At 56.1% G+C, this 22879-nt stretch overlaps 3 protein-coding genes and 1 long non-coding RNA gene across 6 annotated transcripts; 3 read left to right on the top strand and 1 right to left on the bottom strand.

Annotated features, from left to right (window-relative positions):
- Positions 1-356: 356 nt before the first annotated feature.
- On the top strand, positions 357-2814 carry POLR1H (RNA polymerase I subunit H). The gene is made up of 4 exons (XM_042937486.1): positions 357-649; positions 750-850; positions 1047-1156; positions 2601-2814. Exons 1-4 carry the CDS (start codon positions 514-516, stop codon positions 2623-2625), a joined length of 372 nt encoding a protein of 123 aa, XP_042793420.1. The 5' UTR covers positions 357-513; the 3' UTR covers positions 2626-2814.
- Positions 2815-5017: 2203 nt separating this feature from the next.
- On the top strand, positions 5018-8520 carry PPP1R11 (protein phosphatase 1 regulatory inhibitor subunit 11). Its single transcript, XM_042937485.1, has 3 exons — positions 5018-5253; positions 6179-6287; positions 8152-8520. The coding sequence occupies exons 1-3, from the start codon at positions 5185-5187 to the stop codon at positions 8352-8354; spliced, it is 381 nt and encodes a 126-aa protein (XP_042793419.1). The 5' UTR covers positions 5018-5184; the 3' UTR covers positions 8355-8520.
- A 793-nt stretch (positions 8521-9313) lies between these two features.
- On the bottom strand, positions 9314-14269 carry RNF39 (ring finger protein 39). The gene is made up of 4 exons (XM_042937484.1): positions 13775-14269; positions 12343-12365; positions 12056-12147; positions 9314-10540 (listed from the first exon to the last, which is right to left on the bottom strand). The coding sequence occupies exons 1-4, from the start codon at positions 14135-14137 to the stop codon at positions 9966-9968; spliced, it is 1053 nt and encodes a 350-aa protein (XP_042793418.1). The 5' UTR covers positions 14138-14269; the 3' UTR covers positions 9314-9965.
- Positions 14270-14347: 78 nt separating this feature from the next.
- On the top strand, positions 14348-22555 carry LOC122219315. Of its 3 annotated transcripts, none has more exons than XR_006202340.1 (3): positions 14348-14682; positions 15943-16171; positions 22395-22555. It is a non-coding gene; the product is annotated as an uncharacterized LOC122219315 (long non-coding RNA). The 3 variants fall into 3 exon arrangements; XR_006202339.1 differs by having other exon boundaries at positions 15904-16171; XR_006202341.1 differs by lacking the exon at positions 22395-22555 and adding an exon at positions 19268-19706 and having other exon boundaries at positions 15904-16171.
- The last annotated feature ends 324 nt before the right edge of the window (positions 22556-22879 follow it).

Genomic DNA, 22879 nt, shown 5'->3' with positions numbered 1-22879 from the left:
CCGGCTCTAGGGCCGCACAGTCCCAAGAAATCGGTATTCGGGAAGGCTCCTTCGTTTTTCAGGGGCAGCGCGCCAACGATTGGTCCAAGAAAACAACTATCCCAGGACTGGATCCTCAGCGGGGGAGCGACCGGAGGCGCAACGCTCATTACCCAGTTTCCCTCCGAACCCGCAGAACCAGGGGGAAGGCAGCGCCCCTGCGTCCTCCGCAGACGTCCTGCTCCGGCTCCGGGAACCTCCGGCCACAGCCGCGCTCACCTATGACGTCACAGCTAATGGCGCCTGCAGCTGGGTCGCGGACAGGCCGGTCGCGGTCGCGCTCACTTATGACGTCACAACCAATGGCGCTCGCCTCGCGTTGCGCGACACGCTTTGCGCAGTCGCGGTCGGGCGGAGAGGAGGAGGGCTCGGTGGAGGGCACCGGCGAGGCCCGCCCACGTCCAGGGACCGACAGGGAGACCGGCGGGGAGACCGGCCGCTAGCGCGCGCACAGACCCCTACCTCGTGTGGCTCATGGACTCTGGGCGCTCCCGCTCCCACTTCCAGTCGGACCTGGACTTCTGTCCGGACTGCGGCTCCATCCTGCCCCTGCCCGGGGTTGAGGACACGGTCACCTGTATCCGCTGTGGCTTTTCCGTCGACGTGCGAGGTGAGGGGCTGGCGCGCGGCGGCCGGAGCCTGCGGGCGCGGGGAGTGGGGTCAGCGCCCCCTCCCCGCCCATGTCCACAACCCGTTCTCACTGCGCGCAGACTTCGAGCAGAAGGTGGTCAGGACCACGTTTGTGTTCCACAAGGTGGGGACGGCGGTGCCCGTGGCGGCGGACGAGGGGCCTGAGTTCCAGGGGCCCGTGGTAAGTAACCGACGTCGCGGACTGGCCCCACGAGGAGCGCGGGGAGGAAATGCAGGCGTGAGCGCAGAGATCGGGACCCAGATCCCGGAGAGGGAAGCGGGGTGTCTGCAGCAGCAGCGTGTGGTATGAGGACCGTGGGCTCTGGTTCCGGGTGGGCCCCCCAGGACCCCCTGACACGCCCGTGCTGACCCGCCAGGTGGACCGGCGCTGCTCGCGATGCGGCCACGAGGGAATGGCCTACCACACCCGGCAGATGCGCTCAGCCGACGAAGGGCAGACCGTCTTCTACACCTGCACCAGCTGCAGGTGCGTGTCCTGCTGCCTTCTGCCCCTTCTCTGTTCGCTAACCACATTGATGCGCTGATCTGCTCCCTGTGCGGGATAAACCGTTAGTTTCTCTGTTCCCATCCCTTATTTCTGTACAGTTCAGGTAATAGGGGGATTTGTGGGGTTTTATTTTTGAAAATTACATTTCTCTTAGCCTTTTTATAGCCAGTGAACTAACCCTTTTGAGATATGTAAAAGCAAAAGGAAAACTGGAAGGCGAGTATTGCTCGCATGTTTTGTTGGAATTTCCTCTACACTCGAGTTAGTTTTCCTTTTCTGAGCATTAATCGCGTGTGCCTTCAGTCCTTCGTCTTTGGTGTTCTGTAGTTTCACCAGAGTATATCAGGATGTGCTTTCTTTTCTTGATCCTGTGCTGGACTTTCTAAAACAGGATTATTTTCCTCCGTCATCCTTGGAAAATTATTAGCCATTATCTCACTAAATATCGCTTTTACCCCATGTTCTCAACTTTCACATTCTAGAGCTCTAATCAGTTTATTAAGCCCCCTTCTGTGTTTCATTTTTTCCCATCCCTTTTCTCGTCATGCTGCCTCTGGGTTAATTCTTACAGCCTCCTACAGTTCACTAACTCTGTCTTCAGTTTATTCCAATTATTGTTACTTAAATTTTTTTTTTGAGTTCTACTTCATTATTTTTCAAATATCTTCTGTCATAATTAATAATTCCCAATTTCTAAATCATACTTTATTTATTTTTAAAATTTTATTTTAGAGCGCAAGTGGGAGAGAGGGGGGCAGAGGGACAGAGGGAATCTCAAGCAGGCTCCATGCTCAGCGCAGAGCCCAATACAGGGCTTGATCCCATGACCCTGAGATCATGCGCTCAGCCGAAATCAAGAGTCAGATGCTCCAGTTAATACGTCCCGCTTTTGATTTTGGCTTAGGTCGTGATCTCAGGGTTCCAGACTTCCAGCCCCATGTTGGGATCTGTGTGCAGAGCCTGCTTATGATTCTCTCTGTCTGCCCCTCCCCCGCCTTGCTCTCTCTCAAACTAAACAAATAAACTTAAAAGAAGAGATGCTCCACCGATTGAACCACCCAACCTTATGAAGTGCTCCTAAGATTTTATTTTTAAGTGAGCTCTACACCCAATATGGGGCTCAAACTCAGAACCCTGAGATCAAGAGTGACATGCACCTGGAATCAGCTAGCCAGGCGCCCCATTTGTTAGCTTTTTTTTTTTTTAGTTGTTTATTTTTGAAAGAGAGAGTGTGAGCAGAGGAGGGGCAGAGAGAGAGGGAGACAGAGTCCCAAGCAGGCTCCACGCTGTCAACTGAGCCTGATGCTCAACCGACTGAGCCACCCAGGTGTCCCTCCTCCTTTGATCTTTTAATTGAATGTCTTGTCTTATGCTGGAGCCTCTTCTTTTGCTCAAATATAATGACTCCTTTCTTTCTCCATAGGTTTCAGGAGAAAGAAGACTCTTGATTTTTTTTTCTGGGCGACTCAGCGATCCCTCCCTCTTCTCTTCCTTGGAAGGTGACGGATATTGGGTTCTTAGATCCCTTGTCCATCCTAGGTGCAATGGTTTGCTCCCATAGGACATTATTATGTGTCATTGTCCCCAGAGTACACTTACTCTATTTTTCCTTATTAAAGTTATATTTTTTTATATAAGCCAGACATCTGTATGTTATTTATAGTATGTCTTGTTCTGACAGGAATTTAAATGAACTTACAGAGATATATTTGTTCTTTCAGTGAGTATATGAGCTACAAAAAATAATATAAATTAGAACAAGAAAGAAAAAAAAAGAGCCAAGAATGGGACTAATATAAAAAAGTAATTATAAGTCTTCCATCACTAAATGTATTTGGTTCCTGACTTTAGGGAAACAAATGTAGGAGTTGGGAGAGTGGGATATTCAACAGGTAACTTAACCAAATCTCTTGACATGTGAATTTGGACAACAAAACATCTGTTACCAAGGGACACCAGTATGTACTTGGTACCAATGGACACTTTGAAAATTGTTTTGTTATTGCCCTTGAGATAAATGTAATACATATTCATCGTAATCATACATAGAGAGGCAAAAAGAAAAGAGTATTTTTTTTGTGAATCCCACTGCACAGAGATACTGTCTTTTTTAATGGGCTTTACTATACATGCTGAGTTGTATCTTGATTTTTATCAGTTTGAACCAAAAACTTGTAGTCCAAACACAACATATTCAGATTTACTCTGGAAATCTGTATTTTTGCATTCCTTGGCTTAAAGGATGATCAAAGGGTGATAGTAACCATGATTACCTTGTAATTGTGTGGCCTTTATATGTTTAGGGCTCTCACACTTACCCTGTCTTGTTGTTTTTAATTTTTTTTTTAAAGTTTATTTTTGAGAGAGAAACAGTGTGACTAGGGGAGGGGCAGAGAGAGGGAGACACAGAATCAGAAGCAGGCTCCAGGCTCCGAGCTATCAGCACAGAGCCCAATTTGAGGCTCAAACTCACCAACCATGAGATCATGACCTGAGCCGAAGTCAGACACTTAGCCGACTGAGCCACCCAGGTGCCCCTACCCTGTCTTGTTTGACCCCCATAGCAAGTTGGAGGGATGTGCAGGGCAGACTTTACTGTGCATCTGAACTTTCCCACCCCACTTCTGAAATCTGAAACAAATCTGTTTTATCTACCCCATTTTAAGCCTCCCCTGGCCCATAACACCAACTGGGTAAGGTCCAAGTTTCTGAGCAACATACAGGACCTCCTGCATAAGCGCACCTACCTGCCAAGCCTCACCTGATAACTCCTCTTACATCCCAAGCAACGCAAAACTGCGTTCTCTTCAGCGCACACACTGAATTTGTAAACAGCTCTCTACCAAACAAAAAGCCATTTGCCGCCTTCCAGTTCCTTTTACCCCTCTTTGCTTCCTTAGCAACATGCACCTGTTTCTATCATCACACAAACTTACGACCATTTCTGTGCTTGATCGTACTCCCCTCCACCCCAGAGAGCGTGCTGGCAAGAAGTAAGTAAATTCAGTTTCACAGAAGAGATTAGTATCTTTCAGTGTCTAAGATGTTAGTCCTACAGCTTCCCCATCAGGGCTTCCCCATCAGGCTGGGAGCTGTAAGGCCGAACACAGAGCCAGCAACAATCCCAGTTGAAGGCCCCATTAAGGACCTTGCCCCAACACCTGCACACACAGGGCGACCGCCAGAACCCATTCTTTTATTTACTTTATTTTTTAAGGTTTATTTATGTCGAGAGAGAAGTTCACACAAGGTCTGCACTGTGAGTGCGGAGCCCCACGAAGGACTCCATCCCACGATCCTGGGATCATGACCCAACTGGTAATCAAGGGTCTGGTGCTCCAGGACTGAGCCACTCAGGTGCCCCCCACCCCACAACCCATTCGTGATCGAGTGCTTCTGCCTGCTCCTGGGGCCCAATTCTCCATTTCCAGAGGCAAGGAAACGGAAGACCGGCTCAGGCGGGGTGGTTACTGCCGCCAGGACAGATGTTCTCGCCTGCACCTGCACCCCCATCCCGTACCCCCAACCCCACTGCACCGGGGGCCGCACCCCTATCCCGCATCCACACACCCGCGCTGCGGCGCCACACGGGCTCTGCCCTTCCGGACCGCCCCTCGCTGCGCTTGCGCCCCGCCGCCCACGCGCCACACCCGCAGTGACGCCTCTTCCGCCAAGTCAGTGGTTCCTGCTGGCGGCGCCTGCGCACTGTCACGTTACGGCGGAACTAATCCGGCGACGCCTGCGCTTAGACGCGTGCAGTGCCGTGGAAGGGAGAAGGGGAACTACGGAGTGCGTCACACCCGGAAGCAGCGGGCCGGAAGTGGGGTTGGACAGGTTCTCCCCAGGGGTGGGGAAACGGAGGCCCAGGAGGAGGGGGAAAAAAGAAGGTGGAGGATCCTGGCTGCCACCCTGAGTCCGGCCCGGCCCGCTTAGAACCCTGAGACACAGAGAAAAGGAAGGGCGTGTCGTCCCCCTTCCTCCCCTCCTCCCTGTCCTCAGCCTTAGCCATGGCCGAGGCAGGGGCCGGGCTGAGTGAGACCGTCACTGAGACAACGGTTACCGTGACAACCGAGCCCGTGAGAAAGGCGGGAGGGGGGGGCGGTGATACCGGGAGGGAGGGGATAGGGATGTGGGCCGAGTGGGGTCGGATACCTGGGCCGGGGACAGTCGCCAGTACTGGGGCTTTGGGCAGCGGCAGAGATGCTGCCGGAGGCTACTCAGGCGACACGTGACAGAGAGTTAGAGTCGGGGCGCAGGAGCTGCTGCGCGCGGGCGGGGCTGGAGACCCAGGGACCGGAGCTCGGGGTGTCGGGTTGGGGGGTGCGGGGGGAACGAAGGGCTCCATGCGAAGGCTTGGCTGCAGGCAGGCTGGCCGCCAGCACAGCTGCCAGCACGTGTTTGTGCAAGGGGTGGGCGTGAAGGGAGGTGCAGGGGTCTCGGGAAGGAGAAGGGCGAGATGGGAGGACTGTTGACAAATAGAGACACAAGTAGCCTGCCTGCAAGAACGGGTTGAGTTGCTTTCAGAAAGAGAGGGTGTAGTCATTACCCCCGGGTTATGGGGGGACGCGTGGGTGCGAGGGGGTAGGTAGGTAAGAAGAGGGGAGCGTCGGGCTTGAGGAAGGGAGAGATCAGGACGTGGTTCTTTCTCTATGGGAGTCAAGGGTTAGGTACTGGGGACTGAGGAGATCGTGCTCAGGTACTAATACCACCGAGGAGGATTTGGGGAGGAAGATGGAGAAACAGCGAGGATTATGTTTTCCTTTGAAGACTTGCTGGGACCTTCCCTAGGTTAGGAACTGTGTCTTCCCCATGTCCTAGCAGTTGTCACAACCCCCCAAGGGTCTCCTTGAGGTCAGAGACCTGCTCCAGTTGCCCTTTCCCTGCACTCAGCTCCTCTGTTGGTCTGTCTGGGGCACTGACTGAACCGGGCCCCCGGGAGGGAGCTGGGCAGGTCAGGAGGAGGGAGCTAGCTGTGTCTGTCCGTCCTTCTTAACCTTCCAGGAGAATCGGAGCCTGACCATCAAACTACGGAAGCGGAAGCCAGAGAAGAAGGTAGAATGGACGAGTGACACTGTGGACAACGAGCACATGGGACGCCGCTCATCAAAGTGTGAGTGTTTCCCTCTTCCATCTGCTCACACCTGCCCACACCTGCCCTCAGGCCTGTCTGCCACCTGCTCACACCTGCTCACACCTGCCCCCAGGGGTGTCTGCCACCTGCTCACACCTGCCCCCAGGCCTGTTGCTGCCACCTGCTCACACCTGCCCCCAGGCCTGTCTGCCACCTGCTCACACCTGCCCCCAGGCCTGTTGCTGCCACCTTCTCATACAGGCTCACATCTGCCCACAGACCTGTCTGCCACCTGCTCACACCTGCCCGGGGGCCTGTCACTGCCACCTGCTCACACCTGCCCACAGGCCTGTCTGCCACCTGCTCACACCTGCCCCCAGGCCTGTTGCTGCCACCTTCTCATACCGGCTCACATCTGCCCACAGACCTGTCTGCCACCTGCTCACACCTGCCCAGGGGCCTGTCTGCCACCTGCTCACACCTGCTCACACCTGCCCCCAGGCCTGTCTGCCACCTGCTCACACCTGCCCCCAGGCCTGTCTGCCACCTGCTCACACCTGCTCACACCTGCCCACAGGTCTGTCTGCCACCTGCTCACACCTGCCCCCAGGCCTGTTGCTGCCACCTGCTCACACCTGCCCACACCTGCCCACAGGTCTGTCTGCCACCTGCTCACACCTGCCCCAGGCCTGTCTGCCACCTGCTCACACCTGCCCCAGGCCTGTCTGCCACCTGCTCACACCTGCTCACACCTGCCCACAGGCCTGTCTGCCACCTGCTCACACCTGCCCACAGGTCTGTTGCTGCCACCTTCTCATACCAGCTCACATCTGCCCACAGACCTGTCTGCCACCTGCTCACACCTGCCCACACATGCCCACAGGCCTGTCTGCCACCTGCTCACACCTGCCCCCAGGCCTGTCTGCCACCTGCTCACACCTGCCCCCAGGCCTGTCTGCCACCTGCTCACACCTGCCCCCAGGCCTGTCTGCCACCTGCTCACACCTGCCCCCAGGCCTGTCTGCCACCTGCTCACACCTACCCACAGGCCTGTTGCTGCCACCTTCTCATACCGGCTCATATCTGCCCCCAGGCCTGTCTGCCACCTGCTCACACCTGCTCACACCTGCCCACAGGTCTGTCTGCCACCTGCTCACACCTGCCCCCAGGCCTGTTGCTGCCACCTGCTCACACCTGCCCACACCTGCCCACAGGTCTGTCTGCCACCTGCTCACACCTGCCCCAGGCCTGTCTGCCACCTGCTCACACCTGCTCACACCTGCCCACAGGCCTGTCTGCCACCTGCTCACACCTGCCCACAGGTCTGTTGCTGCCACCTTCTCATACCGGCTCACATCTGCCCACAGACCTGTCTGCCACCTGCTCACACCTGCCCACAGGTCTATCTGCCACCTGCTCACACCTACCCACAGGCCTGTTGCTGCCACCTTCTCATACCGGCTCATATCTGCCCCCAGGCCTGTCTGCCACCTGCTCACACCTGCTCACACCTACCCACAGGCCCATCTGCCACCTTCTCACACCTGCCCACAGCCTGTCACTGTCTACTTCTCACACCTGTTCACACCTGCCCAGGGGCCTGTCACTGCCTCGGTGATTCCAGGCATCAGGGACATGAGGCTAAGACTGGAGGAAAAGGGAGGGAGGGCTTGTCCTGGGACAGACCAGGGCCTGAAATCAGGAGGCATCAGCGGGCAGAAGCGGGGCTTTAGACCCTCGCCAACACGAGGAGGGTTTGGGGGCCTGAGTCCCCGGGGGGTGGGCCTGGGGAAGCTGGGTCTTAGCATGGTGGAAGCAGTTGTTACTGAGATCTGGTGGGTGACGGACTGACTGTATCTTAACTTTTGTCCCTTTTTTACTGGGCTCCTCCCTCCAAATCCAGGCTGCTGTATTTATGAGAAACCTCGGGCCTTTGGTGAGAGCTCCACTGAGAGCGATGAGGAAGAAGAAGAGGGCTGTGGTCATACACACTGTGTACGGGGCCACCGCAAGGGACGGCGTCGTGCAACCCCAGGACCGAGCCCCAGCACCCCTCCCCAGCCTCCTGACCCCTCCCAGCCTCCTCCAGGGCCAATGCAGCACTAAATTCCTCTCTGCCCCACCATTCCTGTGTCTGTCTGGCCCTGAATGTATTCATGTGGCTACTTGGGGACTAAACCCATGGTTTGACCCCTTCTCCAGCCCCCTCCTGCCCTCTCCTCTGCCTGACGGAGGGAGGAGGAGAGGAGGGTGAACAGAGATCCTGAAATTCTGACTTGCTGCTATTCCAGAACCCAGGCTTCTGGGTTCTCCCAGCCCTCATTTCTCCTTTCGGTCCTCATCCTCTGCTCTCCTGGGATCCAGGCGTCTTGGTTCCAGTCTCTTCCCTTTGTTCTCACTGCCAAACTGCCTGTCCTGGGATCCAGGTCTCTTGGCCCCTTGCATTCTCTATTTGAGTCCCAAACACTTAAATTGGGTTTTCAGCAGTCCCAGCTTTCACTGCCAGGGTCCCAGTTAGATTCCGGGCAATCTTGCCCTAGCTATGCTTGTTAATCCTGGCTTGGAGCTCTTCCAGTAATGTATTTATATAAGCCTGTGGGATGTGTGGGCTCCCAACCCTACCCCCTCATGCCCTCCAGAGGGGCTGGGAGAGAGAGAGGTCTTTGCTTTATCACCTTTAATGGAAAAGGACATAGTGATGGCCTCTCCTCACCCTTCTCACGTGATACAGGATCTGACAAAGCTGGCTTGGGGATTGGCCACTTAGAGCCAGCCTTCTCCTGCATCTTGTGGCTTCAGATACATCCAGCTTTGTCCCAGGGACCTGGGTCCCTGGGAGAGGAAGCGAAAGGGAGGGAGCAAAGAGATGGGGATACGTCCCCTACACTACACTCTTACCCCTTCCTTCCTAGGCTTTAATGTTTCTGCCAGCCCAGATACCCAGCTCCCAGCCTTCCCCACTCCTTACTGGGATCTTGAGATCATTTCCTAGGCCTCTTGCCATGCACAGTTGCAGAGATGAGTCAAATCATACCACCACTGAGATCTCATTTATTGCCACAGATGCACAAAATAAATAACCCAACATCTCAAAAAGTGTTAAATATGGGCCCATTTATACATATGGGGAGAGATGAGATGCTGTGTACAGGGATGGTTTTGGGGTGTTTGGGCCAACACCCCCTGCTGAGGAGAGGAAAGGGAGGTAGCAGCCTTGGCTTACTGTGTGTGCAGGGGGGAGTTAGGAAGGTTCCTAACGGGACAAGGCTGTGAGCAAAGGAAGCAGTCACCATGGAGTAGAGCTGGCCTGCCCCCTCCCCAGCACGGCATAGAGCTCCATGGAGGACCCTGAGACCCAGGCCAGAGTCTGGTGAATAAACCCCAGATTGGGCAGGGAAGTCGGAACCCTGGCCCGAGGAGAAGGCACTGGGCCCTCTGAGACCAGCAGAGGCAGGGGTGGGAGGGGAACGCTTGGCTAGCGGGGCCTCTGCGTAATGGACACCACCGTTGCCCAGTATTGGGGGGCAGGGCCTGTTCCCCAGCTCAGGTCCAGGGTAGCAGGCAGCCGTGGAGAGGCAGGTGGCAAGCGTCCCAGAGGGAGGGGCAGGAATCCGGAGGCCAGCCAAGATCTTCCTGCTTGGGAGAAAAGAGACAGTGTGGCTGGGTGGGGGTCTGTGTGGACGCGGCGGCCCCCCGGCACGGGCAGGGGGAGGGGGCTCAGCCCTCTGCCGGCACGATGCGCAGCGGGGCGCGGGCGTCACGCGTGCAGAGCAGCGGGAAGACGCGCTGCCCCAGCGGCCCGGGCGCCTGGAAGGCGAAGAGCAGATCGAGCGAGCGCCCGTCGTAGAAGGCCACTCGGCCGCGCTCCCAGTCCACGTCCACGCGGATGCGCCGCGGCGGGGGTCCCGCGCCGCCCACCGGGGTGGGCTCGGGCTCCGTGAGCGCCCACAGGCGGCCGGCGCGGCCCTCCACGGCCCACACGGCCCCCGCCGGGCACAGCCCCACGCGGCCCTTGCGCCGCACCGACTCGCCGGCCGCGCCCACGGCGTAGCGGGCTTCGCCGCTGTCCTGGTCCCCGTCCTCCTGGTCCCCGGCGGCGGCCGCGGTCTCCACCTCCCAGCAGTGCCGGCCAGCCCCGAAGCCCTGCGCGCCCAGCACCGCCGGGAGCTGGTCGAAGCGCGCGGGGCCGTCGGGGGGCGCGGGCGTCCCCGGCGGGGCCAGCTGGACGCTGCGGCGGTCCGCTGAGATGAGCAGCTGGCGGTGTGCGGTGCCCGGGTCCAGGGTCAGGTCGGCTGCGGAGGGGAAGAGGGGGGCCGGGTCAGGTTCTGCGCAGCAGAGGGCACCAAAGAGGCCTCCCAACTGCTCCAGAGGCAGCTGTGGGGCCAGAGCGGGAGGAGACAAGCGCCGCAGGGACGGGCCGCTTCCGTAGAACCGTCCTGGAGAAGCCCTGGCCGGCCTGGCGAAGGCGGCACAGGGCGGAGATCATGGAGAGGCTGCTTGGGTTGGGGGCTGGGAGAAGAGTGGGGCTGATCCAACTTCCAGGGAGGAGTGAGGACCGATACCGCATCTACTGTGGTGGTGGCGGGGCGTGGGAACTGGGTCAGCAGGATGCGGAAGGAAGGTGGCCCTGAGGAGGAGGACTGGCAGGGGGTGCTGGGACCCCAGGCAAAAGTGGGAGTGGCCTGGGGCAGAGGAGGAGAGAGAAACAATCCCGGCCCTGTGTGTATGGTTTGCTTTTGAGGAAAGGTTTCTGGATTGGGGTGCTAGAAGTATCCTGGGTTGTGGGGGATGGTAGGTAACAGGAGGGTGGGACACCTTTCCTGGCAGGCTTTTTTTTTTTTTTTTTTTAAAGAGTTCTTTTGTAGGTAATGTCTACACCCTATGTGGGGCTAGAGCTCACAACCGGAAGATCAAGAGTTGCATGCTCAAAAAAAAGAGGGGGGGGGGGGGCGCCTGGTTGATGGCTCAGTCAGTTGAGTGGCTGACTCTTGATTTCAGCTTAGGTCATGATCCCAGGGTCGTGGGATCAAGCCCTGAATCCGTCAGGCTCTGCACTGAATGTGGAGCCTGCTTGAGGTTTATTCTCTCTCTCTTCCCCTCTACCCCTCCCCCCCAAAAACTGAAAACAAAACAAAAAAAAAGAGTTGCATGCTCTATCAACTGAGCCAGACAGGTTCCTCTTTGGCTGGCAGCTTTGGTAGCAAGCCAGGAGCCCCCCCACCCCCCGGGGGGGCTGCAGAGAAGGTCCAGAGCCCCAGGGGCAGAAACAGAGCAAGAGTGGTGGAAGCAGCTGACTTTCCAGGGTCGCGACAGATAAGAGGGGGGAATTGCTGGAATATGAAGAACTGAGGATTGACGTTGAGGGTCGAATTATGTTCCTCCCGAAAAGAAATGTTGTAGACTCTCAGGACCTCAGAATGTGAACTTAGTTGGAAACCAGAGCTAATTAAGTTAAAACGAGGTCATTAGGGCAGGCCCTGGCCCAATGTGACTGGATGTGACTGGTGTCTTTACAAAAAGAGCAAGTTTGGACCCAGAGATGGATGAGCACAGAAGGAAAACAATGAGAAGACAACAGAGAGGACATCTGAGGGGGAAGGCTGGGAGAGAGGCAGGGCCGTGGAAGGAGCCCATCCCACCAACACCAGCCTCGACTCCCAGAGCTGACACGGTGGGTTTCTGTGGTCCAGCCCCTCAGCGTGTGCTGCTTAGTGCTGCCTCAGGGAAGTCCCACAGACCCCAGAAGAGACTCGATCTTGTCTGAGAGGGAAGACTGTCACTCAGTGCATCCCTCCCTCCCCCCTTACCCGTCAGTCTGTGCAGCATGTTTTTGACCACTGGATAATCTTCGGGGACGTCGTCGTCTGAGTTAGATGACTTGGGTGTTGGGGCGTCAAGTCTGGACAGATGAGGGAGAAGGGTCAGGAAGCCCGTAGACACCCTCTGCCCTCTGACGCCCCCACCCCGACCTCACTGACATCTCTGGGGCCCGGAAAAGCTGTGTGTGAGTGAGGACAGAGAGGTGAGCCCATGGAAAACGTGACGGATGTGGCAGCTGGTGGTAGAAAGGAAGGAGCAGTAAAGCGGAACTCACCTCCTCCATGTCTTCCTCGTGTCCTGGGATGAGCAGAAGAGAACATGGATGTGAGCTCTGGGCTCGTCCTTGGGCAGCCCTCCCTATCCGCCCCTCCCTCAGGTAGCTGGGACTCGGTTGGCGAGCCCCGGCACCTCTCACAGTGACCCCTTCACCCCTGGGCTCCCCCTTTCCTCAGTCTTCCCTTGTCCTTTCATGGCCCTCCTTCCTCTCCATCACCACCCACCGCCCTCCTCCCCTTCCCCAGCTTCATCCACACCCGGGACTTGCCCCCTTCACCCTTCGGAGTCCCCGGCCTCATTCTGTGTCTCCTAATCTACCTTCCTGAGGGTGTCCCTCTCCTTCATCACTCCGACCAAACCCCCGAGCCCTGGGGCCAAGAGTTGGTGTATAAAAGCCTTGTAATAAAGCTGCTTCCCCTGTTGCCATAAAAGCCCAGTGGCGTTTATTGGGCCCTTGGCTTTGTGTCTCTACCCTGGCCTAGGCGGCAGCTGGACCCCAATGCGTCCCAGGAGGCCCAGCAGCTCGGGACACCGCGCTGGATGCCCTCCAAACACCGGGAACTCCCCTCCTCCCTCACTGTCCAGTGGGGATGACTGGAGCTGCCCAGTGTGGTGGCGAAGGGAGGGGCAATTTGCCTAATCACGCCAATTACACCTGGACTAATTAGGTCTATGCAGACTTCAAAGTGTGGAAGCAAGACCTGAGACCGGCTAGGCTGCTGGGGAGAAGCCAGTCAGGAGTCCCGGACGCCTGGGGGTCGGGCAGGGAGTAGGGGCAGGGAAGGTTAGGGTTAGGGCTAGGGTTAGGGTTAGGGGAGGGGCCCGGCCGGAGGCCGGGCTGCAGGCTCACGGGCCCCGCCTCCGCCGTCGCCTCTCCGGGCCAGGGGCTCTGGGAGGAGCGGAGCAGGACGCTCACCAACAGCACGGCGAACGCTGCCCTGCCTCCACTGATGGCCCCTGGCCGCCCTCCTCTCTGCTCCGGCTTCTCGCGTCCCGCCCCCCCCCCCCACCAGACCCCGCCTTCCCCCTCCCTCCCGCGTCCTCCCCCAGGTTGGTTCCGACACCCCCCGTCCCCCTCCCAAGACCCCGCCGTCCCCCTCGCGCCCTCCCCAGGCTGTTTCCCACCCCCGCCGTCTCCCCCCAGACCCCGCCGTCCCCCTCCCCCGAGACCCCGCCGTCCCCCTCCCAAGACCCCGCCGTCCCCCTCGCGCCCTCCCTCAGGCTGTTTCCCACCCCCGCTGTCCCCCCAGACCTCACAGTCCCCCTCCTCTCAGACCCCGCCCCCTCCGCACTTCCCGCGCTCCGCGTTCAGTCTCCTTTCCTCTGCGTGCCTGAGACCCGCTCCCCTCTTGCTTCCCCACGTACTGCCGTCACCCCGCCGCGTTCCTCGGCCCCCACAGCCCCAAGGCGCGCCCCCGGCCCCGCCTCACCTCTCCGCGCGGGTCCAGGCAGCCCATGGTGGGGATGCGGCCCCCCCTGCGCCTCCCCGCGCGGGCGCCCGCCTCGGCCAGCTTGTCGCGCAGTCCCCGGCTGATGCGCACCTCCACCGCCAGCCGCACGTTAGACCTCAGGCTGCGGCGGGGGCACGGCTGGCCGCAGCTGGGGCAGGCGGGAGCGGGCGCCGGGTCGCCGGCGGCCGGAGGGGCGCCCCAGCGGCGGGCCAGGCACGCGCGGCAGAAGCTGTGCTCGCACGCCAGCAGCACCGGGTCCTCGAAGGGGCCCCCGCACAGCGGGCACGTCGCCAGCTGCTCCAGACGCTGCACCAGCCCCGGGCCCAGCTCGGGCGCCTCCATGGGAAGCGCGACCCCCGCCCGCGGGCCGCGCCTGCTGCGAGCCGAGCGCGGGGCCCTGTCCCCGCCCGGCGCATGAACCTTCGGGCGCGCTGTGGCCCCTCTCCGAGCAGTGGCGGCCTCCGCCGCCCTCCCCGCCGCGCCAGGCTTTATAGGGAGGAGGAGGCCCCCGCGGCAGGTAAACACCGGGCCTTGCGCAACAGCTCACCTGGTTCTCCAGCTTCCCAGCTCGGGTCTGGGGGAGGAGGGCGGGGGACGCGTGCGCCCAGGTCCTAGGGGCGAGCAGGTGCTCGGGAGGGGGCGCTCTGGGGGCAAGTCCGCACCGTGGGGGCGGGGGTCGCCTCCTTGTCACCCCTCCGGCGCCCCAATCTCACCTCCGCCCCGGGCCTGTGCTCAGCCGGTGGGCAGAGCGCCCGGGCTCGCTTTCGGCGTGTGCGCCCACATCGCCGGGGTGTGAGTCACTCCAGGCGGCCGGCACACCCACTTCCCCGGAGTTGGAGGCGGGAGCGAGGATCCAGGCCTCGGTCTGGTGTGTGCTGTCACTCCTGGTGAGTCTTTCCTTTCCTCCCTGCTTGCTGCCTTACCTATTAAGGGCTTAAGAACCATCTGAAGCTGTGGGGTAAGGGAGTGGGGAGCCGGCGCCCCCGCTCAGGTCTCGGGGAGTCAGTTCTACGTCTGGCTGGGCCTCCCCTACTACTACTCTCTCCCCACCTGTCTCTAGTTCTTTCTCTCAGTTTTTCCCGGTGTGGGTTTTTATTTCCACTTTTCACCCTTCTTTGGGGTGTACCTAGGGTTCATCTATTTCAAGTCTCTTGGTAAACAGCGGCCCAGAGAGGTGGCCTTGCCAAGGTCACAAAGGCCGGGAATAAGCAGAAGTGGGGCCGTAGCCAGCCCTGATCTGTGCCCTAGTTGTGACGCCCCGCTGCCTCTGTTTTATTTGAGATCCCCAAAACCTCCCCTCTGCTTTCCAAAATCTTCCCTCTGATCTTTCCTCTCCCTCCCCTCTCATCCATCTCCTGGCTCTTCCCTCCTCTCTCTTCCCACGCCCTCCACCTGCTAGTTCCTCTGCTGCTCTCACGGGAGGCCTGTCTGTCTGCCTGCCCTGCAGGGTTTGTGGGGAAGTAAACATCTGTCCACGAGTGTGCTCGCACACACTGTTTTACAGACCTGTCTGCTCACCCATCACGTCCAAGTTCCCCACGGACAGAGGCGTTCACATAATGCAGAGGCCACAGATGTACCCAGTCTCAGACACACTGAATACCACTGGGGTGGACACCAAGGGTTTCTCAGGGACACAGAGACGTACTCAAAGAAAACACGCAAAGAGACGCTGTCATTAGTTTCATTGTCAATAAGAACAATGCGGCAGCCGTAGGTCTTTGGGGAGCAGCAGCTCTAAGACAAACATAATAAAGATCGGGCAGCCCTTGAGGCACCCTTCTCCCCACCTCTGCTCCACACTTACCGGGGAGACACTCAAATTGGACACCGTGATAAACCCTCACAAATAAACACATGTGTATTTATCTTGGAACAAAGCTCTCAGCTCAGTGCTCATAAGACCTACAGCTACAGATACGACCCACACCTGTTTTGTAAAACGGGCTTTCATGCTGTGGAAGATGGAGTCACAGTCCCCCGAGATGTCCGCGTCTTAATTCCTGGAACCTGTAAATCTGTTACCTTCCAGGGCAAAGGGGAATTAAGTTTGCAGATGGACTTAGGGTTGCTGATCACTTGGGTTCGAAACAGGGAGATTTCTCTAGATTATCCACAGGGGTTCAAGGTCCACAACATCCTTAAAGGCAGAGGACAGAAGCAGGAGAGAACAACCAGCGAGAGACGTGTGAGAAGCACTCAGCCTAACACTGTTGACTTTGAACACTGAGGAAAGGGCTGCATGTAGAGGAAGCGGACGGCCCCTCGGAGCTGGAAAAGGAAGGCAATGGACTCCAGGAGGCCTCCAGTCCTGCTGATGGCTTGATTTTCTCCCAGTAGGACCCACTTTCGACTTCTGAACTGCAGGACTGTGAGGTAAGGGTGCGCGGTTTGCATTTGTGATCATTTGTTACGGCAGGCTCTGCTTCCCCTGTCCCACAAATCTCTGACCCTTTGGGACTCTCTGCACCTGTTTGTTTTCGCCCCTTCAATCTGTCACATGTTCTGGAGTTCCCTGTGTCTCTTGGTGTTCTTGTCCATTCTCTTTCTGTCTTCCTTCGGATCGCTTCATCTTCTTGGTTCCATCCCCACCTCAGGGCCTTTCAGACATTGGGTCCTTTCCAGATCTGGGCCTGGAGAGGTGGGGAAATGGCACGCGAGTGTGTTCAGAGAGCTGGCGTTCACAGCGCAAGTGCCTGCTGCGGCCTGCAAGGTCTGCTCTGCAGTTCTGTTCATGTCCACGTGAGAATGATCTGGGCAGCTTTTAGGTTCCCGATGTCCAGGAGACACCGCAGGTCAACTGTACAGAATCTCTGTGGATGGGGGGGAGGAGGCAGGCATCAGGAGTTTTGAAAGCTTTCCAGGAGATCCCAATGTTTAGGCACGTGGTGACCCCACAGTGTGACCTGATGAGGGTGAAGTGTGCAGATGGACCTACCCTCCCCAAATCAGCCCCCATTTCGCTGTGCTAGACGCAGGGCTCACGTTGTTTGCTCCCTGAGATACGCGGGCTGATCTCCCCGCCAGGTGTGTGCACTTGCTCGGGCCCCACTTCCTCCAGAGCTGGACGAGGCTGTGTCTGTCTTGTCATCCAGGGCTCAAGCCACATGGAACACTTCAAGAGAGGATGTCTTTCCCCATTGTATCTCAAGTTGCTTTCCTCATCTTTACCCAGATGTACTGTCTTTGTGGTATTTATCACCATCTGAAATGGTCTGCTTATCTGTTTCGAGCTGTTTCTGTCCAATAGAAGGTAGTTTTATAGGAACAGGAACCTAGCCTTTATTATGTTCACCATGCTTTCCCTGAACCTGGAACGGTGCCTGGCACTCAGCAGGTCTCAATAAATAGAGAGTAGAACCTTGACTGCGAGTATCTTGTTCTGCAAGACAAGCAAACATTTCTGATAAGTTTTAACTTGATAAACGAGCGATGTCTTGCAATACAAGTAGTACGAGATGTGGAATGTCACATGATCAACACTGAGCCAATGTTCTCTCTCTCTCTCTCCCTCTCCCTCCCCTCCCCAGGTTGTGGGTGATCCTCTCCCATGCTCGGATGCTCAGTCTCAGGCCGAGGTGTTTGGCAGAAATCAGTGATTTTTCAGCACGTTGGAAGGTGCCCGTAACTGGCACTAGTGTATTTTTTGTTACTTCCAAGCACCTGTGGACAGTCCTTTGCTTTTCCAGAAAAGTGAGCTTAGGAATGCTTTGCTTCATTCTAGGTCAGGCTGCCTGCAGATGTAGACCCTTTCCTCTGCTGCCTCGTCGCCAGTTACATTAAATACAGTATATGACAAGAGTTTATCGACACTGCACTGTAGTCAACATCCGTGCGAGCGTATACAATGGCCCCCATGCAGAGAAAGATTCCATTGAGCCAACAGGTGGCAGTGATTCTGTCAGTGATAGTGAAAGTCTTTCTACACAAGAACCCTCCTCTCTCTTGCCTCCCTCACACCAGCCGTGAAAGTTTTCAAAGGGAAGTGCAGGTTAATTTGTTTATTTTTCTTTATATTTTCTTGATTTTTTTGTATTATATTACAATATTGTAGTCATTTTTATATGAATATTTCTGGGTTGTGGAGTGAGTCATCTGAGTTTCCATTATTTCTTTTGGGGAAATTCACTTGGATACACAAGTGTTTTCGATTACAAGCATAATTGTGAACAAATTATACTCGCAAACCAAGGTTTTACTGTATACCCAGCCATTGAACTGCCTGCCGCCACTTGGGCAAACTGAAGTGTCTTCTGGCAGACTCTGCTTAGACCTTCTAAATGTGCACAATATTCTTCTCCTTGGTCAGTAATCATTGCACACTGGCAGGGGCCAGGCATGGTGCTGGGGGACACCCACATAGTATGTGGCATGGCATTCAGCCTGTGCTCCGGAAGCTCATGGTCTAGTCATCCCATGCCTTCTAGAAACAAATGTCAGGGACTCCTGCTAACAGTGTTTCTGCTCAGCCTCTATCCGGTGCTCCCCGTGAGCCCACACCTAGTGGCTCCCAGACATATAGTGCAGGGGTGGACATTTGGAGACGGGCATTGCCGGGAAATGTCTCACTTCTCAAGGCTTTCTCCCTCCCCTGCCAGAATCCCTAACAACTCTGCCCGAACCCTCTGATCCCTGTTCTGGGCTCATTCTGCCTCCAGAGAGCTACATGGGTGGAGGTGACCCTTGGTATGTGCTGGGTTGGCTTTGTGGGCCGACTGACCGCGACTGGATCCCGCCTCCCTCATACCAGTCCCCACCCCTTTCCAGCTGCTTCCAGGAGGTCTCCCCTCTCACTGCGGAAAGTGAGAACCTACACTGGGAGGTGGTGGAGGTGGGGCAGGCCTTAGCCCATCTGCTACTTTCTTTCTCTTCTGCTTCTTTCTCATTTCGTTTATTCTTCAGCCTGGCTCTCCTCCATTTCCATGACATCCCCATCCCGTCGAAGAGTTCACAGGTCTTTAGGAGGGGTTAAGGCGGAGAGAGGTGTTTGGGAGATGGAGGACCAGACAGTCCAGGTCTTTGCCCTCAGGGAATGTGACAAGGCAGATGAAGCTTTGTCCCTCATCCACCAGAATCCACCACTGCCGAGTTGGGGAGTGTGACGGTGCACAAAGGTGTACCCATCATCCACCCAGAGCTGTCATTACTGAGTTGTAAAGGTGGACTGAGGATTATGTTGACAGGTTGTAGGATGAGTGGGAATGATTTCAGGAAGGCCTCCTGGAGGCCGTGACTTGTAAACAAAGGGCAGGTTGGGTTGAGTGGGAAAGAAATGGAAAAGCCTGAACCAAAATCCTGAAGCATCTTTGGGGAGAAAACTGGAGAAAGAGATCTCAGGGGATAAGAAGCCTAATTAAGGCAGCGCAGTTCTTTCTCAGGCCTCACTCACTGTGCCCTGTTGCCCAAGACTTCCTTCAATGTCGGTTGCTTCTGTAAGGACTTGTGTTTTTTGTTTTTTTGTTTTTTTTAAAGACTCTGCTGTTTACAATGTGCAGCCGTCCCAAGAATTGCTGCACATACTCTGGGGAGACAGCCCTGATGGGGAGGGGGCTCGAGGCAGAAAGAGGATGAAGATTCCAGCAGATCAACCTGATACTCATGGACATGACCCCGGTTGCAAGGCCGTCACCCTCCCAGCCCGCGCTCTGTAGCAGCTTGGGGCTGAGAGGATGACTCAGATTCCTGGGGTTAAGGATTTGCTTTCTGGTAGAGCTGCTGAAATTCAGACCCACTGCCTCCTCCCCTGTGTTCTTTCCCTGAGGCGTCATGTCCTCTCTTCTGAGACTTGATTTTCTCTATCTTGTTCCCCTCCTTGAAGCCCCTGCTCAGGGCTAATGGTGCCTGTTGGGGGGGGTGGTTCCTCCCTCACCTTTATCCTGGATGCTCATTTGTTCTCTGTCCTTCTGGCCACCCCTCCCCCCCCCCCCCCCCCCACACACAGCAATGTCACTTTATCCACCCTTTAAACTGCCCTGCAACATTCCATACTCATTCTTCCCTCCAGTGTGTCCCCAGACCTCCTCATCCCGCCGCCCCCCCCCCCCGCCCCCAGCAGAGTCCCCTTAGGGGCCATGCATTTGCTCCTGCATTCAGGTGGGCTCCCAGCAAGCACTTGCCGAGTCCAGCACTGTGCTGGGAACTCTGGTACAGGGTGAGCAGACCAGCCATGGTCCCTTGTCCTCTGGCAAATTAGATTCTGTTGGGAAAGACTAACCATAAGCAAGTAAACAAATAAATGAACAAGATAATTATAGATGTGATAAGTGCTTTGAAGAATATAAAGCGGGTAATATAAGAGGAATTAAGTGGAGGAGGTGTGCACGACTTTGACAGGGTGTTAGAAAATGCTTCTCTGAGGGGTGATGTGTGAGCCAAGCTCTGGGTGGTGAGAGGGAGCCCCCAGGCTGGGGGGCAGGGGGACAGTTCTTAATGCTCTGGGTGTGACCAGTGGTGTGGTAGGAGGTGCACAGGCCCTGACAGGTGACAGGCACTGGGCTGTGTTCTAAGAGCCAGGATTACAGGGTCGGTCTGTGCATTCACAGACCCAGCAGCCTTCACCTCCCTTCCTGCTGTAAGTCTGGTCCTCCTCTGCCCCCTCACATTCGGGATGAGAATCCGTTTCCATGTCCACCCCCCGCAGCGAGAACGAGCCTTCCAAACAGATGATTTCCTATGCTGTGCCGGGCACCAGATGCAGCTAACTGGCTTCTGTTCTCACACTTTGAGGTCACAGAATCCCAGACGGGTAGAGCGTTAGAACTGACAGGGACGTTATCACCACGTAGCCTAACGCTTACATTGCAGATGAGAAAACTGGGGTCCACAGGGGTGACTGTGCTCATCCAGGGTAGCTGGGGTGCGAGTGGGCCAGCCCTTCTAGTCCCCATCCCTCAAGAGTGCAGGAAGGTTGCTGCCTGTCTCTTCTACACTCATTTCAAATAAAGAGGTGCTCACTGACCACTCTTGTATGTTCAGGGTGAGGCCCTGCTTGACCAGGAGTAGAAGGAGCGAATGATGAGGTCCAGGCACACTAGCACTGATGTATGACAATCAGCATGACGGCCACAGCCTGTGGACAGCAAGAGAGACACCAGACAGTCATGTGCATGTCCACACAGTGCCGTGAAGGGAGCTGCAGGTGCTGAGGACCAGGTCAGGGAGCAGAAACTACTCTCTGTCTGGTCTGGTCGGTGGCAAGGGATTCAATACAAGGAACCACGTGGTAAGAGAATCATGGAAAGGCCTGGAAGGTCACAAGGCTCTAGCTGGACTCTTGGTTTCAAGGTCAGTCAGTCAGAAGCACTCCCAGAAGCACTGCCCCCACTCCCACGTGTCTGCTGGAGCTCGGTCACCTCATCTGCTATAGGAGGGGGGCCTCCCTCACTCTTGCCTCTTGAATCTCATACAACTACATCCAACTGGGGAAACCCTAGCTGCAAAAGTTTCTGAGAAGTAGAGTTTGTTTTACTTTCCAACCTCTCCAAATAGAAGGGGAGGGACATCATTCCACATATCTAGAGTTGCCAGATAAAATATGGGACGTCCAGGGGCGCCTGGGTGACTCAGTTAAATGTCCGATTTCAGCTCAAGTCATGATCTCGCAGTCCCTAAGTTCGAGCCCTGCATCAGGCTCTGTGTTGACAGCTCAGAGTCTGGAGCCTGCTTTGGATTCTGTGTCTCCCTCTCTCTGCCCCTCCCCTGCTCATGCTCTGTCTCTCTCTGTCTCAAAAATAAATAAAAACATTAATATATATATGGGATGTCCAGCTAAATATGAATTTCAGATAAACAATGAGTTCTCTTAGCATCAATATCTCCCAAATACTGTATGGGGAATACTTATACTAAAAAATGATTGACTATTTATCTGGGATTTAGATTTAAGTAGATGTCTTATGTTTCTGTTTGCTGAATCTGGTGAGCCCACAAAGACCTGGCACAGGGCTCTGGTTTAGATGGGGGTGTTGAGGAAGGCCTCTCTGGGGAGCCAACGTTCAAGAGGAGACCGGAGAGATGAATAGAAGTTCATCAGGCACAGAGAGGAGGGAAGGGCATTCCAGGGGCAGAGAACAGCTTTACAAAGACTCTGAGGAAAGGGCCAGTGGGGGCCGATTTAAGGGAAGCTGGTATATGGTGAGCTGCAGGTGAAGGTAGTGCCAGTAGATGAAGACTCAGGCAGAGACCAGACCACACAGGGTCTCCAGTTAGAAGGAGCTGAATGAGACAGGTGTGGAATAAGAGTGACCCAGGGCCTCTGCAAGCCAGTGGTGGCCCCCAGAGTCTTGTGGGTTGGTTGTCCTGAAGAAAGAACGTGCTCCAATGATCTAGGTGACAGGCGGTGACCCTGGAAAGGAGCAGGCCAGGTTCAAGTGTTTTGTAGATGGAAGCACCATCCTGGTCACTGGGGTTCAGGGGAATCAAGGGTGAGTTCCTGGCTCTGGGAATGGACTAGGTTCATGCAAAGTGAGCTTTGGGTGTTGACATGGGACTGCAGAAGAGGAGGCCAGGACAGAGGGACACCAGGGCACCTCCTCTGGGTCTCTCTATAGAGCACCCCCTCCCCTGCACTTACCTGCTTGGTCCTTCTCTCCCTCCCTAGGTGTCCGCGCCTCCACCTTATCTGCTTTCCTATTCTTGCTCTCCCTCTGCTTGTCCTCATCCCATTTCCTGGACAGAATCAAGCTCAGTCAGTGCGGTGGACGGAGTGTAGAAGCCAGAAACGGAAAGCTTTCCCACAGCCCTGTGGTCCACAGTTTCCCAGTGGACGTAAGCCATTAAATCTCTTCCTGGTTCCAGGAAGGACTAAGGCTGGACTCAGGCAGCCAGGGAGGTTGGAGACATCCTCTAGCAGATGGGAAACCCATCAGTCCAGACCCCTCATTTTGGATCTTTGCCCATTGTGACTAAACTAGGTAAGATCCTGCCCAGTGTGGAGGAACACACACCCTATGCAGAAACAGTGGGATTTCCAAGATTTGACTCACTTCTTGTCAGTTTTGTGATTATAGAGTGGAGACATTTATATTGATGTCAGAGACTTGTTTTAATGATCAAAGGAAATCATTTGTATTCATTTATTCTACA

The sequence above is a fragment of the Panthera leo genome, chromosome B2, assembly GCF_018350215.1.
Source record: "Panthera leo isolate Ple1 chromosome B2, P.leo_Ple1_pat1.1, whole genome shotgun sequence".
NCBI lineage: Eukaryota > Metazoa > Chordata > Mammalia > Carnivora > Felidae > Panthera > Panthera leo.
This window is presented reverse-complemented; position numbering and strand designations above follow the sequence as displayed.